Source organism: Ursus americanus, chromosome 13 (assembly GCF_024610735.1).
Source record: "Ursus americanus isolate L20-20 chromosome 13, mUrsAme1.1.p, whole genome shotgun sequence".
Taxonomy (NCBI): Eukaryota; Metazoa; Chordata; class Mammalia; order Carnivora; family Ursidae; genus Ursus; species Ursus americanus.
Genome location: NC_142139.1, coordinates 39,667,617 through 39,686,363, shown reverse-complemented (window position 1 = coordinate 39,686,363; position 18,747 = coordinate 39,667,617). Strand labels below are relative to the sequence as shown.

General features: G+C 40.8%; 1 protein-coding gene across 4 annotated transcripts in view; it reads left to right on the top strand.

Moving 5' to 3' along the window:
• Nucleotides 1-18,747, top strand: part of SH3D19 (SH3 domain containing 19) — a 168,494-nt gene that overhangs the window by 113,699 nt on the left and 36,048 nt on the right. For 2 of the 4 annotated variants that reach the window (XM_045798842.2, XM_045798843.2), the window contains exons 3-8: nucleotides 3,483-3,523; nucleotides 8,008-8,048; nucleotides 9,535-9,577; nucleotides 11,457-11,595; nucleotides 11,727-11,889; nucleotides 12,610-13,611. In XM_045798842.2, the coding sequence (XP_045654798.2) occupies nucleotides 8,033-8,048; nucleotides 9,535-9,577; nucleotides 11,457-11,595; nucleotides 11,727-11,889; nucleotides 12,610-13,611 (1,363 nt within the window). In that variant the 5' untranslated portion in view covers nucleotides 3,483-3,523; nucleotides 8,008-8,032. The remainder of the gene's footprint in view (nucleotides 1-3,482; nucleotides 3,524-8,007; nucleotides 8,049-9,534; nucleotides 9,578-11,456; nucleotides 11,596-11,726; nucleotides 11,890-12,609; nucleotides 13,612-18,747) is intronic. The other 2 variants (XM_045798840.2, XM_045798839.2) reach the window with 1 other exon arrangement.

Sequence of the window (18,747 nt, the reverse complement as noted above, 5' to 3'; positions counted from 1 at the left end):
TGATTTTATACATGAGGAAATGAGAAGAAAAGCTAAGTAATTTGCACGAAATCACACCAGCTAGCGTGTGGAGGCAGCAGGAGTACGTATGAACAGTTGGACTTTAGAACCAACTCTCTGAACCACCAGGCTCTGCTGCTTGCACTTCTGATCAGTGGTTCTGTGGCCATGTCTACTGTCCCACAGTGGCCATCTTCCTGGAGGTTCCCAGCTAAGACATGAACCTGAGCTCGTGCTGAGGGAGAACTCCCCTGAGGGTTTCTCTTAAGACTAACACAGATGGAGGGGCGCCTGGGTGGCTCAGTCGGTTAAGCATCTGCATTGGCTCAGGTCATGATCTCAGGGTCCTGGAATCGAGCCCCAAGTCAGGCTCCCTGCTCAGTGGACAGTCTGCTTCTCCCTCTACCCTCTGCCTCCTCCCCTCGCCCCCAGTCCCGCTCATGCTCTGTCTCTTTCTCTCTCAGATAAATAAATAAATAAAATCTTACTTAAAAAAAAAAAATAGAGTGGAACCTTCACCTATAGCTTTTGCTCTGCATGCAAATGGAGAAAAAAAGAGCCATTTTTTGCCTCCTTTTTTATTTTCCCTACTACAGAACCTGTTAACCTAGAAAGGAGAACTTCAGAGTTTGGAAAAATGCTGTTTTAGACGTAAGATACTGATTAGTTGGTTGGTTGGTTGGTGGGCTGGTTGGTTGGTTTATAGAGCTAGCCTAAACGTGATGCTGTAAATCTTGAGAATTGTAGAACCTGGGCAGACCTCAGTCAGAATTCTGTTTTGTGCAAAGGTTTCTACCACCCTCTCATGTCCCCTGCCCCAGCTTTCTATTGAAGTGTAGCATATATGTACAAAGTAAACAGCTCAATGAATTATCACATCAAATCAGCGCCCAGAAGACCCCACACGTGTTTCCCAGGGCTGCCCTATCAAAGTGCCACACATTAGGTGACTTAAAACAACAGAAATTTATTGTCTCTCAGCTCTGGAGGCTACAAGTCTGAAAGCAAGGTGTCATAGGGGACTCTCTCTCTGAAATCCATAGGGGAGTCCTTCCTTGCTTCTTGCTAGCTCCTGGTGGTTGGTGGACAGTCTTTGGCGTTGCTTGGGTTGTAGCTGCATCATTCCAGTCTCTGCTTCATTGTCACCTGGTGCCTTTTCTCTGTGCGTCTGTCTTCACATGGTTTTCTTCTGAGGACACCAGTCATTGGATTAGGACCACCCTACTCCAGTATGACTTCATCTTAACTAATTATATCTGTAATGACCCTGTTTCCAAAAAAAGGTCAGATTCTGAGGTACTGGGGTTAGGATTTCAACATATCTTTTTGGGGAGGGGGACATTTTGACTCAGACACCCCCATGTTCTATCCCAATCAGTTCACCTTCCTCCTTCAACCACAGCTTTGTAAATAATAACATCCCACCAAATCAGGGGTAATAAGCAAGGAGATAATGACATAGACATTCAGTAACAATCCATATGTTCTGCCTGGACATATGCATGAAATTTTGGCTTTTTTTGGCCCTGCCTGTACGTAGTGATTTTGATTCTATTAATTACTGTACCTGAATCAACAGACACAATATTAACATGCAGAGTCTCTCCACTTCTGCACCCAGAAGTTTCTCCTACAACTTTCAGTCAACCTATTTATATTTTAGTACGGTTACTCTTCTACATGACCTTACAGTGATTTTTCCCCCCAAGTAATTGTTTACAGAAAACCTTCAAGAACTGTTTTTAACAATGAGCATTGCTTGGGGAAGGGGTGCCTGGGTGGTGTAGTTGGTTAAATGTTCAACTCTTGGTTTCATCTCAGGTCATGATCTCGGGGTCCTGTGATCAAAGCCCTGCATCAGGCTCTCTCCTTCCCTCCCTCAGCCCCTCCTACTTGTGCTGTCTCTCCTTCTCTCTCTAAAATAAATAAATAAAATCTTAAAAAAAAAATAAGAAGAGCATTGTTGGGGCACCTGGCTGGCTCAGTTGGCAGAGCATGCAACTCTAGATCTCGTAGTTGTAAGTTTGAGTCCCACATTGAGTGTAGAGATTACTCAAAAGTAAATAAACTTAAAATAAAAATAAAAATGAGCATTGCTTATCTAGCCAACATGGATAGAGCTAGAGGGTATAATGCTAAGTGAAATAAGTCAGAGAAAAGACAAATACTGATGTTACACTCATATGTGGAACTGAAGAAACAAAACAAATAAATTAGAGATAAAAAAAAAAAAGAGAGAGAGATCTTAAATACCGAGAACAAACTGGTGGCTGCCAGAAGGGAGGTGGGTGAGAGGATGGATGAAGTAGGTGAAGGGGTAGAGTACACTGATGAGCACTGAGTATGTATCATTATGTTGTACACCTGTTACTGTAACTGTTGATCATACTTGAATTTTTTAAAATCTAAGATAACATAAAATCAGTATTGCTGAAAACACATTTTTATATTACAGTCCTAGTTTCATGCCCTTGGAGACCTCCTGTAGTGTTGTTTTTGTTTGGTCTGTCAAAATAGTATATTCTTAAAGTGTCCCTCCCATAAAATGAACTGATCTGTTACCACATCTTCCCAAAGTTTTATCTTCTCTACCTAAGAAACAGCAAGAGGATTTATACCGATTGCCACAAGCGTAAATTTAATAAGATCAAAAATAATTTAAATTTTAAGAGCATTCAGGAAAAAAAGTGAAGAATTTTATAAACAAGAAGCCTTTTTTTTCCTTAAAAAAAAAAAACATACCGTTAAAGTTTTAGGTTTGTATATTTTTTCTAAATGATTCCAAAAACAGCCCAGCTGGTTTGAATAAAGATTAAAAAAAACAAAAAGCCTTACAAACTAATGATTATAAACCTTTGCAGCTAGATGGTTTGACCAGTGAGTGAACAGAGGCTCAGAAGCATATCTGTGACTTGCCCAAGCTCACACAGTAAGAGACACCCAGGGCCAACCAGCCATTGAACAAAACTCAAAGCAACCAAGACTTTCATTTTTAGGTGGTGATGTTTTAAGTTCTAATCTTAGGAAGAAATGCTGTTAGTCCTTAGGTCAAATTAACTATAAAAATGATCTATTTTGATCTGATGTAAGAAGACAGGAGTTCCCATGTCAAACACAAAAGAGATACAGAGGGGTCAGAATTCTTTTGATTACCATGTAATTGCTGCCTGATTTCAAGTTCTGTCCAAAACAACTGGAAGATGCAGTGTGTAGGTAGCTGTGAAAGCAATTTTAAGGCAGATTTTTATTTGCACTGCAGATACACTTCACCAGCCTTCTCACTTCCCATAAAACATTTTATATCAAAGGTAATTTAAAAACTTTTTTAAATATATGTTTGTGAGGAGGATAAGCCAGTAACTAACATGTCAAACTTGCTCCTTGGTGCCATATTGAGTCCCAGAAATGACCTGGCATTATGAGAGATTCTTCTTCAAAAGGACTAATGAATACAGTAATGTTTTCTTTCTTTCTTTTTCTAGCCAAGGACCCTTGTCATCCATTAGAGCGGTAATCAAGAGATGTAAGTTTGTTTTTTCCTGCTCTGTATTTCCTCTGTGATATTTTAAATGATGGTTTAGGTTTCCAGCAAGTGATTGTATTTGATGAATCTTACAAAGAATCCAACAAAAGCTTCTCTCTTCTCCTAAGGAATAATAAACTGTTTCAGACAAGTAGTTAGGTTTTCAGCTTTCTTTTCAACTTTCATTTATTGATAAGCCCATTGCTCAGAATGTTTTTCTGTTACAGAACTATTTTTAAAAATGTGGATTATCTGGTCAATTTTTATGATCTAATATAAATTTACCATTTTCTATAGGTGGAGACATCTGATGGGTGTAAAAAAATATCAAACCCTGTCCTTTTTGATTCATTTGTTTCCACCGTGTTTTTATTTAACTGTATAAACACCTGTGGAGATTGGCTCACTTCCATATACAAGTGCCATAATAGAATCCTGTCGAAAATGGTGCATTCATACTTTCAGCCTTACCTCTTGGTTAAAGTTTTACCAAGCCTCTTGGTGAGAACTTGCTCTTGGTGCAGAATTTTAACATTGTTTTTAACAAAAGTCTGCCAAGTTCCCTTCAGTTTTAGGGAAACTAAACAGAACATGGATTACCTGTTTTAAACAAAGATAAGGAGGGGATTTTTTTTTTTAAGCCAGCAAAATGAATTTGTTCAAGAATAGCAGAGAATTGCAATCTGGGACAAGCAAGCTATACCAAAACCAGAGGCAAGTCTGCAGAACAGAAGAGAGGAACATTCTTTTAGAAAGAAAAGGGGGAGTGGGAAGACTTGTTACAAACAAAAAGCCCGTTGGAGTAAACAGGGGAGTTCAGAATATAGTGGCTTCTCACCGGCTGAGTTGTGACAGTCTCTCATTGGCTGGGATTTTGCTGGGGGAGAAGGAAATCCCTTCTTCCTCCTGAAGGCATAGTAAGGTAGTGTCTGCTGAACTCCATCTCTTCCCGTTGGATTTGCAACTGGGGACGCGTGGTAGAGCATGAGAGCTCCCCCTGCCAGCCTCACAACTCCATTCGAAATGAGGTTTCTGATAAGGGAGGGATTTTAGATGTTCTTTGCATTATTTGAGCTGAGGTCTCCACCCTGAGGAGACTACATCCTATTTTTAGAAACCTAGTTTGTAATATTTAGTATAAATTTAGGATATCCACAGATTGTGAAGAGCATGCATTTGCACCATGACAATGGAAATTTTGTAAGGTGGCAATACAGACGGATAGTCCACATTTCCCACATCTTATTTTTGTTGGTGGTGGTTTATAAAGATGTGGGACTGCTGTAGTATGTGCTGAAGGGAGTTCAGGTATGAAAATGAAAAATCGATGCCTTAGAGCCCTTTGAGGGTGGAGTGTGGAGAAGATGGGACAGAATTTAAAAAAGAAAAGTAGGGCTGCAATTTAGGCAAGAATTTTTTGCTGGAGGTATAATTTGGGGTAGTCAAGGTGGTCATGGTTATAGGCAAAACCTGTGAGTAGCTAAACTCTTAAAGAGAAAACATGGAGGCCAGAGAAGATGACAAAGGACAGAATCTTGGGAAGTACTGCTGTCTGAGGCCAGGCTCTGCCTTTAGGGTGCCGTAGGGCAAAAGGTGAATGACCCAAAGAATTCGGCCCTGTGGAGGAGAGACTGAGTCCTGTTGGCTGACTACGTCTTGGGTTTTAGGACCTCTTTGTTGGGGACTGTAATTTGTACCTGACTTCCCGTAGATCCTCTAGGATGGATCTTCCTTTTACCTGGAGGCCCTTGCGCCAGGCAAGGCTTTAGGAGAAGGCAGCTAAGGTGGAGTGGGCCAAAAAAGGCTGAAAAATAATGATCAGAAAACTGGAAAAACCAGGAGACAGCTGTGCGTTAGAGGTTAAGGGGGGAAGGTTTTTTGAAAGAATAAGTGAACCACAAGTAGCTCTTAATGCTGCAGCAAGGACAAGCCAAAGTGGCTGAAAATAAGTCATCGTATGTGGTCCTTAGGAGGCCAGCGGTGACCTGAGAGAGCAGTTTCAGTAGAACATTGACATTGGAAGCCACACTTCAATTTCGATAATGAATGGAGTATGTGGAAGTCGGGACAGCTGGGGTAGGCTACTTTTCTATGATATTTGGTGGTAAACAGAAGAAGGAAGGGCTGAGAAGTATCAGACAGAGAGGAGATTGGAACATGACTGTTCATGATGAAGAAGCTTGGAGACATTTGTAGGCAGTGGGGAAGGAATTCGTGGCGAGATCAGACTGGTCCATGAGAAGGGGAATTTGATGAAGTAGGGCCCTAGCAGAGAGGAAGGAGATGAAACAACGGGAAAACTTGCTTTGAGGTATCCTTTTTAAAAAAACAAAAACTAACTCAGTAGTCTTTTAATTTTTATTTATCAGTTATTTTGCATACACTCAGAGAAGTATTTGTGAGTTGTATTATTCCTGGATGTTTAGGCAACAAGGCTAGACATCCTCATGTGATGCCGTGTGTAACTACAGAATGAAGAATAATTGTGTCCTCCCCTTCTCTTTTGCGCTTTTTGCCCATTCTGTAAGAAAAAGTTGTAAACAATTTTTGGCCTACCCAACCCAGTGAAATGTTTGTTTTACTGTCCCATACTTAGTCATCTTTCTCTGTCAAGGAGAAAGACTTCATCACATTTTTTTAAGCAATATTCCTTTACTGGTTATATTTTAAATTCTTCCATAATGATACTGGTTCCAGTCAAGCCTTGAGGTCCTTCTTTTTGCATTCTTGTGAGCCTTAAATATTATGGGTAAAGATCTTGACGGTATTATAATTGGATATATCTGGAATTTCATGCTTTTCCTTTCATTAACTTTTTAAGAGAAAATTATTCTCTGAAATTCAGTTTTAGCTATTATTCATTGCCTACGGTGAGTCAGGAAAGGCTCACATACGGTATAAGACAGTGCTCTGCATAGTAGATGTTAACCCCATTTTACAGATGGTAGGGGCACTGAGTCTCAGAAAGATGAAATGGCTTCACAAGGTAGATCTGAAATGTGAATCTAGACTGCGTGACTACAAGGTCATTGTGCTTTCAACCCCACAGATGTTCTTGTTATCATGTCCAACACATCTAACTCCTATCCCGTCTCAAGCAAATGTTAGTGGGTTATTTTTATTATTGTGATTTTCATTGGCAAAGTGGTACTATAGCAAGGATGCTTATAATAATCCTTCTGTGTGTTTATTTCATCTGATCATTTAATCAATCATTTTGAATTATTTAGAATCAGGATTAGTATCCAGCTCTCTTGGCTGCACGAGGAGTTAAACTGCTTCAAGGAAAATAGGCTGTATGACTTGGGATAATTCATTTAATGTCTCTGTGTCCCATCCAAGTCATCTGTAAGGTTGGAGTAGGACGATCACCGAGCATCCTTCCGTGCTTATGATCCTGTTGGAATTTAGGAGGATTCTTTATTTGTGCTAATATTGCAAATCCAGATCTTGGTCTTTTATAAACAGCTGAATATGAATTTATTTTGTATTTAGAATTTAACCGTATGAACTAGACAAGTTTGAAAATAATTCTGTGGAATGATAGGATAACTTCTAACTGTGGCCTTAATCCAAAATGCACAAAAGACTAGCTAGCAATTTGTGACGGGGGTTAATAAAAGGAACATGTTGGTCTGTATGAGTATCGGTGGCAAATTCGATCGTCTTGGCAACAACTACACCAAATCTGTTTGATCTGGGAAAGTGAGAATGAGAGGAAGTGGACAGTTGAGAAATTAGAGGAGTGTGAGATGCTGTATGAAGATCTCATGTATTTCTCGCTACTAAACTTGTTCAACACTGACAAAAAAGAGCCGGTCGTTCTATAAGGATCAAGAGAGAGAAGAGATTTTTTCATAGATGAGTAAATGTGAAGGAAGAAAGATTCAAAGCAGGAGACAGGAAAGCAGTGATTCTCAAAGGACGTGGAGGAGATCCACAAGTCAGGTTGGGAGACCTTCTCCCCCTCTTTTGCTGCCTCCAGGACGGCAGTACGCCTTTGCTGACCAGGCGCTCCTGCTGCTAACGACCTCCGGTGTGAAGGGGCAGGATTGAGTGAAAAGCTGCTGATTTACGAGAATGTATATTGACTACCGGATTCCCTTTTAAGTACTGTATTCATACTTCAAAATTAATCCCTATTGAAGTAGCAAAGTGATTTTGCAAAATAGTTTTTAGGTTTTGGGGGATTTTTTTTTTTTTTTTGCAACGTTGTTAAAAACTGTAGTTGAATTTGTTTTTACTGGGGTTACGTGGGTGAATGTCCCGGTCTGTACAGGTGTATCCTTGCCACAGCTGATTTCTTTACTCTCTGAAACTGTGCTGTATCGACTTTCCTTTTCTGTCGACGTGTGCAGATTGGGCAAGAACAGCGGCATGGCAGGGCAGTCTTGTTCCTGAATTCCTTTTAAAACATAGGCAGCTGGTTCGCTCTTTTTTTTTCTCCCTTTCCTCTTCTATAACCCCTTCTTTTTTTCCCTTAGCACTCATGAATAGTGCACAGCAAAAATGCCCCGTGGAAGAGGTATGTTTGTGGCAATGACATGATATCTTTTTAACAGTGTTGTGTCTGCTGATTCTGGCTGTTGTGATGGCGGTGACGTGATTGTAGCCTTTCTCTGACTTAATGAGACCATTCTTACGAATCAGATGCACCACTCACAGCTTGAGCCTCTCTGTCCTCTTTTATTCCAGGAGACACAATGCACCTCAGCTTGGTTTAGCTCTCGATAAAAACGTTACAGTCCAGTCGGCTAACAGTATGAATACAGGACTCCTGGTAGACCAACCCAGCGTAGGTTCAGCTCCCACCGCTCCAGCTCCAGCCTGGGTTTCATTGCCACCTCCCGCCTCCACGCCGGCATCCCAGCTTTGGCGGCCTCCGTATTCGGAGAGAATCCGAAATTAATAGTAGGAAGAAAGAAAAGATTCATACTGTCGGCCTTCTCAGGCCAGAAGGATTGAAAAAGTAGAGTACTAGAGAGAGGTGAAGGCGACTGGTAGAAATAGTTTGTATCCGAAACAAATTCCCCTTTGTATGAATATCTTTTTTTTTTTTTTTAAAGATTTTATTTATTCAACAGAGATAGAGACAGCCAGTGAGAGAGGGAACACAAGCAGGGGGAGTGGGAGAGGAAGAAGCAGGCTCACAGGGAGGAGCCTGATGTGGGGCTCGATCCCATAACGCGGGGATCACGCCCTGAGCCGAAGGCAGACGCTTAACCGCTGTGCCACCCAGGCGCCCCCTTTGTATGCATATCTTGAAGATACTCTTAAAGGAATTGTTAGAATGTGCTTCTTGAAAATAGGAATAATATTCTCCATTTACATGTATGTAATATGTGACACCATATGTGACATTTTCCAGATCATATGACTACAAATTTGGAAGAAGTTTGAACCATCTAGCCTCTTGAGTTTGAGGCTTGAAGGAAAAGTCGGTGCTGTATATACAGTAATATGTGCTATAAACATGTTGATAAGAGTGTTGTGAACAGTTTTTGCATTTATTATCCTTGAATTTAATAAAAGAACTTAAAGGTTGCAAAATTCCAGAAAAATTAGAAAATAGATGAAAATTGGACCCCTTTCACTTTCTAAACAAACATTGCAAAAGTACAGTCATATGGATTAGAACAGATATTTAATTTTGTTCTGCCCATTGTAATTTCATGTCATTGTTGTAATGCTCTTACCAGGCAATTTGTATTTAATAGTTGTCTTCTTTTCTCTTTTCATTCTTCAAATTATTTTCAGAACCATGGAAATGTGCTTTGGGGAGTTTTTGAAATCTATGTTCTCTTATGCAATTCAAATATATAACTAAAATTAATTTTATGCCATGTAAAAAGATCAGTTTGATTTGCTTTTCTACTTACGGATGTTAAAATTCATACATCCTCTGTGATTTCAAGTATAAGCTAACTTTTTCCAATAATGTACCCTGTAAATTTAAACCTTTATTGAATGTACTGATTTTGTATTATACCAGTTTATTCTTTCTCCTGTAGCTTCTCGGACTTCTTTTCAGAGCGAGCTTCATCGAGAAAGGAGGTATGGTTATAACAGAGGTCATATATTCTGCTAATAATGAAACCAAAGTGTGCTATCAGTTACCAAGTTAAATATTTCTCTTTTATAAGCAGTGTATTACATAAGCAGTGGTCTGCCTCATCAGTACATTTCCTGAATTAATCTGTAAGTTTGAATGATGAAAATTTTGGAGGGAGAAGAAGCAATACAAGCCTCAAAATGTTCTTTTGGCAATAATTATTTACTTAAGTTAGTTTTTTAAATGTTTATGAAGCAACTGCTATATGTAAAGCATTGTTGCAACTGCTTCAAGGAATTGCTCAAAGAAATGCTTTGTACCTCCTAGCTGCTTAGTAAATGTTGCATAGATAAATGGATGACAAGAAAGAAAATTGCATGGAAGAGTAAGGAGAGGAAAATGAGCTGGGATGGATGGATAGCTGAATGGATAAATGGCTGGATGGCTGGTTGGAGGGAAGGACGGTGGAGGGAGGGGAGAGTCACTGGATAGATAAGAACCAGTAGACAGACAGACAGATGGTAGAGTGGATAGAATCATGGATAGGTGGATAAATAGATAGATGGATTTTTATAAGACATGGTCCCTGCTTTCATATTTCTTACAGGGTAGTATAGAATAATGAAGAACGAGGATTTTAGAGTCAAAACATACCTGAGTTCAAATTTTCACTTCACTGCCTTCTCACTGTGTGGCCTTGGGCAAGCTGCTTAACCTTCTCTTAGCTTCTGTATCCCCATCTTTAAAATGTTGCTAATCGGGGGCCATGGCTGGCTCAGTTGGTACAGCATGCGACTCTTGATCTCGGGGTTGTAAGTTTGAGCCCCATGTTGGGTACAGAGATGACCTAAAAATAAAATCTTTAAAGAAAAATGTTGCCAGTCATACCTATCTCAAGGCTGTCATAAGGATTACTGCATGCATAGTGCTTAATATTTATTAGCTAGTAACTCTTACTTTTTAGACAAAAGCTTTAAGCAGAGGTTTTTAGGTAATGCAATTCAGATGCAATCAATAAGCAGGTTGTACTGTTTCATGAGCTAGCACGAGAATGCGTGAATATGCCCAGGTTTGAAAATAGCAGTGCTTTTTTATTTTTATTTTCTGGAGAGTGCTAGAGAAGGGCAGGGTGAATGTCATCATCCCTGTTTGTTAGATGGGAAAACTGAGGCTCAGAGAGGCTGATTGTTTGCTCAGGGTCACACGGTTGGTGTTTGTTAGGAAATGAGGTTAAATATAAAGTCTAAACATGAGAATGTAGAATCAAATTAAGAAAATGATGAAAGGAGCCGTGCCTGAATCACTGTGGCTCCTCTATATTAAAGGTTAATTATCGAATTCCTATACTGCACTGACCAGGAGCACAGACACACATACCAGGGTCTAGAAGTGAACATGCAAACTCTAAACACTTAGAGATGACTTTGAATTGGGGCGGGGGTTGGGTGAGGAGGAAGAGGATATTCTTACATGGTATCATGTCAGAGTATATCATTTATAATGGCAGACAACGAAACAGTTGTATTTGACTAGTATACTTTCTGCCTTACCGTGTATTATTTATGGTGGTGGTACAGGCTGGATAGCAGAGCCCTGGAATGAAGAGATTGTGTGGGCCTTACTTAGCCCTTACCCTTATCAACCAAGGCAGGGCTTAAGTGTGCTCGAGGTCCATCTCTAACTTTGAGCCCCAGAGTCCTGGAAGATGACTGTCATTTGCTCCCCAGATAGCCTAGGCCAGACAGGTCATTTCTAGGACTAGGGCAGTTCTCACGTAACTTTTTTGGGGCAGTGGTGGTTTTCACAAATCTTCGAACGTTTGCAGATAGACGATAGCTTGTTACCAACCTGCAAACCCTCACTTGAGGTCTTGTCTGCTAGGCGCCCAGAGATCACCATCGTGGCAGCTGAGCCCCTGAGGCCCTCCTCGTGGTTTCCAGGAGCCCCGCCCCCGGGACTGGGATTTCCCCCATCTTCTGCAGCAGGCCCTTGGAGGCCCAGTGAGCTGGTTCCTGCTGAGGTAAATAAATATCTATATTATCTCTTTGCATTTTATTTTTAGAAGGTAAGTTCAAAGGTAAGAAGAGCGAGACTGTTAATACTTCGGCTCTTGTCTATAGATGTCTAAAATCTTCATTCTTTATTTTGCAGCTCCCACCATCTTATGAACAAGTCATAAAAGAAATCAACCAAGTTCAAGTTAATACTACGAATAATAATAATGCTGCTGCCACTCCAAGGCACACAATTACTTCTGCAACTCAGACTGACTTTACAGAAGAAATAGCCAACCATCTGCCTCAAAGTGGTGCAAGTAATTTGTCTCCCCTAATTCTGACCTAGTTCTGGGGAAGTAATCAGTAGGCTTCTAGCCTTTAAAATAATTTGCGACTTGTGCATAATTCATTGAGCTCAGCTTCCCAGTCAGTGTGATCACTGTGCGCTTCCTTTATTTTGGTTTGCTGTGATTATTACAATAAGTCATTCTCATGAGCTGCAACCCCCGTTCTGGGGCTCACCCCAGTTCATATCGCAAAACCATCATCCTTTTAACCATGGTTGTATTACTGCCAATCCCCTTTATTCCCATGGAGAAGGATGTTATATTTAGCAACTTAAACTTGATAGAGTGTAAAAGGTGGTGGTTCTGTTAGGCTTTTAAAAAAGCATTTTTTTCACATAACAGAGATGAGAGTAAGTTACTTTGGAAAAGTAAAGCGAGCAGTGTTGGAATTCTGACGAGCGGGAAAGGGTTCTTGTGCTAAGTCTGCTGGGACTCAAGAATTTAATGGTGTTTTAAAAATATTATGTAATGAATATTTCTCTTATGAATAAACACAACTTGAAGAACACTCCTGTGAGAAGCTGAGAGTAAACATTTCCCCATTGATTTTGGAATTACTTTTTACTAATTAAGGAAACCAAGATCTCTTGATATTCTACATGTATATTTTAACAGTCTGTGTATCTTCTATTTTTTTTTCTTTTAAATTACAATGTCGCAACTTCTGTCTGTGGGTTTTGGTCTTGTCAGCACTACAGGCACCTCTCAAGCCTCTCCAGCCTTCCCCGGCGGTCTCAGCCAGTGATCTTCCAACAAATGTGGCACCTTTAATAGTCTTTGATATTTCTGAAGAACAGAATTGTCCAGAGAACTCCAGCGCTACAAGATGTCCAGTGCCAAGGCCAAGATCAAAAGCCAACCTCAGACCAGTAGCCAGAGACAGTCATATTAAAGAGCAAAATCGCCAGAAAACCAGTCCCGTGGTCACAGAGAAGGAGTCCTCGCTGAGCCAGCCTCAGTCTTTGTTGGACAGTACCATCGACCTGGATAGTCAGGCAGTGATGAACATTATGAACACAGAACGAAGCCAAAATAGTGTCGTTTCAAGAATCAAAGCATTTGAAGGTCAGACAAATAAAGAAACCTCGGGACTGCCCTCGAAACCAGAAATTGCTCCCCGCACATTCCCCCCCAGGCCTGCTGTTCCCTCAGGGAAACCCTCAGTGGCTCCCAAGCCAGCTGCCAACAGAGCTTCTGGAGAGTGGGACTCCTGGACTGAAACCAGACTCAAGGTGGCCTCTAGGGAAGGGCTCACCCCGCAGTCTCCACTGCAAGAAGTAGGGAGCATCCCAGTAACCAAACCAGAATTGCCAAAGAAACCAAATGCTGGCCTTACACGAAGTGTTAATCCTGAGATTCTGGGAGGAGGGCCCGTGGCTGAGAGCCCTGACGGTGGGAAGAAAGTCCCAACTCCTGCTCCTCGGCCTCTGTTGCCGAAGAAATCGGTTTCCTTAGAAAACCCCAACTCTGCAGCTTTGCTGAAACCAGTCACCGTTCCTCCCCGACTCTCAGTGGCGTCACAGGCCAAAGCATTCAGGTCACTGGGAGAAGGAATCCCGGCCAACTCCCCAGCTCCAGCTCTGCAAAGCAAGCCCACCGGGGACATTGACCTCATCAGTTTTGATGATGATGTTTTACCCACCCCAGCTGGGAACCTGGTTGAAGAATCTGTTGGTTCAGAGATGGTTCTGGGTGAGTAAAAAGGAGAAGTGGAAGGGAGTGTAAGCTCATCAGAGGGCATCTTGAATGGCACTTGCTGTTTTAGTTTCTAGGACATAATTTCTGGAGGGTGTGTGTGTATGTGTGTATGCACATGCATGTGTGTGTACAGAGACAGAAACACAGATTAAGAAACATGGAGCTGGGTAGGCGATGGAGACAGAGAGGGACAGGAACATCTAGAATGGGGGAGATGGAGATAGGGAAAGCAGTTTCTACAAAAGGCGGTATTTCTTTGGCTTGTGCTCTTGTTGGATTTACTATCCCTATCCCGCCCTGAACCTTGTAACACCAAAAAGGTTTAAATTAAAAAAATGACGTAACAAAGACTTGAAGTGTTACCTGGCTTAAGGATTCATACAAACGTTGGGCAGCAAGGTAATATAATGAAAAATACGCTAGACCTAGAATAAAAAGATGGAGTTTGACTCATGCCTTGGAAGCTGTCAGTGTTACGACACTGGGCAAGCTACCCATTGATTTCTCTCAGTCGCATTTTCTAGTAGTTGATGACTACTACGTGAGCCAGCATAAGCAGACTGGGTCTAGAGACTAAACTAGGTGTGAGGCTGGCTTCCTTACTCTGGCAGGTGGAGAGTCAAGCATTAGGGGGACGCAGGGGAAACTTCTCATAGCTGCTAAGTCACGTGGTGGCCCCAGAAGGGCTCCTCAGATTGAGCCGGCCCCACTGGGAGTGCCAGGAGAAGCGCCGGCCCCTGGAGGACACTGGCAAGAGCAAAACCGGGAATGAGGACCCAGCCATATGTAGCAAAAATTTTTTCGCTAATCTGCACAGAGCATTTTCCCTGGGGAATGCAAAGTTTTGTAAATAAAATACAACAGCTGTACATTTCCTGCCAGGATCAGGACAAATTTCTCAAGAGGAAATTCAGTATGTTTTCCTCACACTGTTCAGATGGAGGGTCTGATGGTAGAGCTTATCTTTGATTTGTCAAAGTAAGCTGCTTTACTTGTCATTGATGATTCCTTTTACTGCTGTTTACTTATTTGGGTACCACTTGTGAACATATAAGCTTAATAGTATTTTCAAAAGGTTAGCTGTCATCTTATAAATGTTTAACATGCATCAAAATGTTATGAGCTCTGTGATTTGAAACCAAATTCTGCACACCACAGGTGTATTTTAAATGGTAAACATACTTATTAAAATTTATCATGCACACAACATGTAAGTAGCTACAGCATGCTTCTTGCCTATATACTATAGACTAGAGTATATTTAGAATATACCGAGCTTCTGCAGTGTTCCAAACCTTCTGCTAGATACCCAGACCTACATCATTTAATACTTAGAGTTGGGGCGCCTGGGTGGCACAGCGGTTAAGCGTCTGCCTTTGGCTCAGGGTGTGATCCTGGCGTTACGGGATCGAGCCCCACATCAGGCTCCTCCTCTAGGAGCCTGCTTCTTCCTCTCCCACTCCCCCTGCTTGTGTTCCCTCTCTCGCTGGCTGTCTCTCTCTCTGTCAAATAAATAAATAAAATCTTTTAAAAAAAAAATTCTTAGAGTAACCTTCTGCAAGGTATTGTTGGCCTCAGTTTTCAGAAGAAGAAAATGAGACTGAGAGAAATCAATGGGTAGCTTGCCCAGTGTCGTAACACTGACAGCTTCCAAGGCATGAGTCAAACTCCATTCTTTTATTCTAGGTCTAGCGTATTTTTCATTATATTACCTTGCTGCCCAACATTTGTATGAATCCTTAAGCCGGGTAACACTTCAAGTCTTTGTTACGTCATTTTTTTAATTTAAACCTTTTTGGTGTTACAAGGTTCAGGGCGGGATAGGGATAGTAAATCCAACAAGAGCACAAGCCAAAGAAATACCGCCTTTTGTAGAAACTGCTGGATTCTTTGGGGATGGCAACTTGGTTAATAACTGCTGAGAATTTATTCCCTGTCATCAAACAGATAATTACAGTCATCTTCCAAAAGAAGGTCAACAGTATACATTCAACATGAATATAGTCTCATGCCTCATACTCAGCGTTTTCTGTTCCTGGATTTCTACCACTTCGTTGCGCAATATTTAATTATGTAGGCAGTCTCTTAGCAAAATGTGTAATTTGCTTGCCCTACCTGACTTTAACCATTGCTCTCAGCTGTGGAGTTAAACTGAAGGCTTACCTTGTCATCTTTGTAAATCTGCGCCTCTTCCTGTTTTCTGTACCTCGCTTAATAAATGCCATCACATACCCAGCCTTCCTTAGAGAATCCTAGAGATCATCTTCGAGTTTTCCTACGTGTCACACCATGGCTGTTTGTTTGGAGTTGGAGTCAGGCCAGAGTCTGCCACTTAATTGCTATGTGATTTTGGGCAGTTTACCTAACCCCACTGTGCCTCGGTTTCCTCATCTATAAAACATGGTAATAATACTCCTCATGGAGGCAGTGCGAGAATTAAATGTGATTATGCTGGAAAGCCCTGTCCCATTGTCTGAAACATGGTAAGTGCTCATTAAGTAGTAATTATTGTTACTTCTTGCCCTTCACATCCAATTAGTTACCAACTCCTGCTGGTTTAACCTTCGAAGTAGTTCTTGAGTCCTCCTCTCATTTCCATCCCCCTGTACTGCCCCACGTTAGGCCTTTATGCCAGATTACTGCAGTGGCCTCCTAGATTGAGCCCCTGCTTCTGCCTCAAACCCATACCCAGGGATTTTTCTAGAATGTACTTTGGACCTTGTTGCTTCCCTGCTTAACGTCCTCCAGAGGCCCTTGGGATCATCTCTGAATTCCTCAGCATGTAAGAGAGGTTTTCGTTTGCTTCTTGATTTGGGGCTTTGTGACTTTTTGATGGTGTATCAATAACATTGTCTTTGTAAATAAAGGATCATGGTCTCTTAGTGAAACCTTACTTAATCATCCTGGCATTAGCCAGAAACTGAGAGAGGGACACAAGAAGAAGGAACTCACAAATATGTCCTTCCTCCTTTTCCTTCCCTCAAAAATAAAGAAAATCTAATAAAGTGGTTTTCATAAAATGAAGTTGCCATATTAATCTCAGGAAATAGAGATCAGAAAATACTGAAGCTGTGAAAACATTGTAAAGATTAGAAAAATTATTAAAGGGAAACTCATAAAATAAGCAATTTAATATTGGATTCATTTCTTGGGTAGAATGCCTTCCAGGTTAATGTAATGGAGCTGAGAAGTATTAGCAATTCCTCTTCACACCTTTACAAATCATACCCAGTTGTCAGGAAAAAAAAAAAAAAAAGCAGAATGCCTCTGCTGTCAGCCCCATTACACAGACCAGAATAATAGTTTAGCAGCCAATTTCTGCTATTAACAGAACTCAAGGGAAAGAAATGACAGAGGAGCAAGCCAAGGATGGTGAAACTAATTATGATGACAAGCATATTACGAGGGACAGGTAATGGGCAGAAAACTGCATTACCATCAGTGTTTTTCTCAGCCCAGTAATGAAGACCGTGCGGGTAGAGGTGTAAAGGGGCCTGCTTGTTTGGCAGCAGGCGTGGAGTGATTGGTTTGGTGTGAGGGGCTGGAAGGAGGGCAGAAGAACTACTGCAAATAAAGGTAGAGAAAAATGCCATGGACTTCCCTTAGATTTGGATAGGAGTTTTTTTGTTTTCTGTTTTTTGGTTTTTGGTTTTTGGTTTTTTGTTTTGTTTTTTTGAGATGCTCTGTGTTTTTTCTGTAGAGGCAAGAGCAAACTCTGTGATAGGGTCGTGGCACTGTGGTTCTTAACCCCTTCTGGGAATCTACGAGAATCTGATTGTCCTGTGAATCTTTTATCTCTCTTGAAAATAGCCCTTTAGCTCATGTATGCAGTTTCCAGAGCTTCGAGGGCCTGTTCTTAGACCCCAGATGAAGGACTTCTACAGAACTTTGCAACAACCTCCAGTGGATTGCTTAAGTAAATAGTGGTACATCCACACAATGGAGGATTGTGTGCTAATTAAAAAGGAAGTCCTTCCTACTATGGACCAATCCCCAAGATATTATTAGGTGAAAAACGCAAGGTATAGTTAGTATTCATGGTGTTTTAGCTATTGCTTGTGTTAACACACACACACACACACACACACACACACACACACACACACACGTATGTAGTATCATTGGAAAGGTGTATAAAAAGCCGGTAACAAAGGTTGTCTTTATGAGGGAACCGGGTTGGCGGGAGAGGATGGGGAACCTGGTTTTCAAATAGCTGACCATAAGCAGAATTAGGATGAAAAACTGGGGGAGTTAGCTCTTGTCATCTTGGCCACAGGGAGAGAGCTGCTTCCCACATTGATCCTTTGTCTTGTGATGAGTAGAAATTTTAAAAATAATAGTATATGATTTTTCTAAATTGCTGTGTTACTCAAGATTATAAATAAAAGCTAATTGTTTTGAACTACATACGTGTAAATGAGACATTAAAAAACGTGTGCATTAAATCCTATTAAATAGAATCAAAAAAGAGTTTTAATTTTCCAAATAGTTTTAAATTTTCTAGTTACCTTATGGAAAATTTTATGGCCATTATTGCCTGTCAAAAGCAACTAAAAGGACTAGAATTTTCTCTTTTTTCCCCCTTATTTTTAAGTGGTTTTTGGTTTGGTTTGTTCGGCAGGGGAGTTATTTTAGCTTCATCTTCTAACTTTTTTCTTGTGATTGAATTTATTTTATTGGATTTTTTCAGTTACAAATTAACACATATTTGCTGTAACAAGTTAAACAATACAAACATTAGTAAAAGAAAAAAAAAATTATCTCCCTCTAGTCCATCCATATCCTCAAGAGTAACCAGTGTGAACAATGCTGTATGTAGCCTCCGTGCCTTTGGACATTTCAAACCGAAGCTTACAAACATACATACATGTACTTTTTCCTACTTTTCACAAACATTTTTTATCATACTGTACCTTGCTTTTTTTTTTTTAATTTAACAGTGAGATTTATGGACTTCTTTTTCGTCCAGTGGGTCTAACTCCTTGTTTCTTTATACCTGCCTAATATTTCTTAGTGTGAGTGTATCACAGTTGATTCAGCATTTCCCCATCCATGGGCATTGCTTTTAATTTTTTGGATTTCTTTTTCCTCTACAGAAAATGCTGTAGGAAACACTCTTATAAACATTGC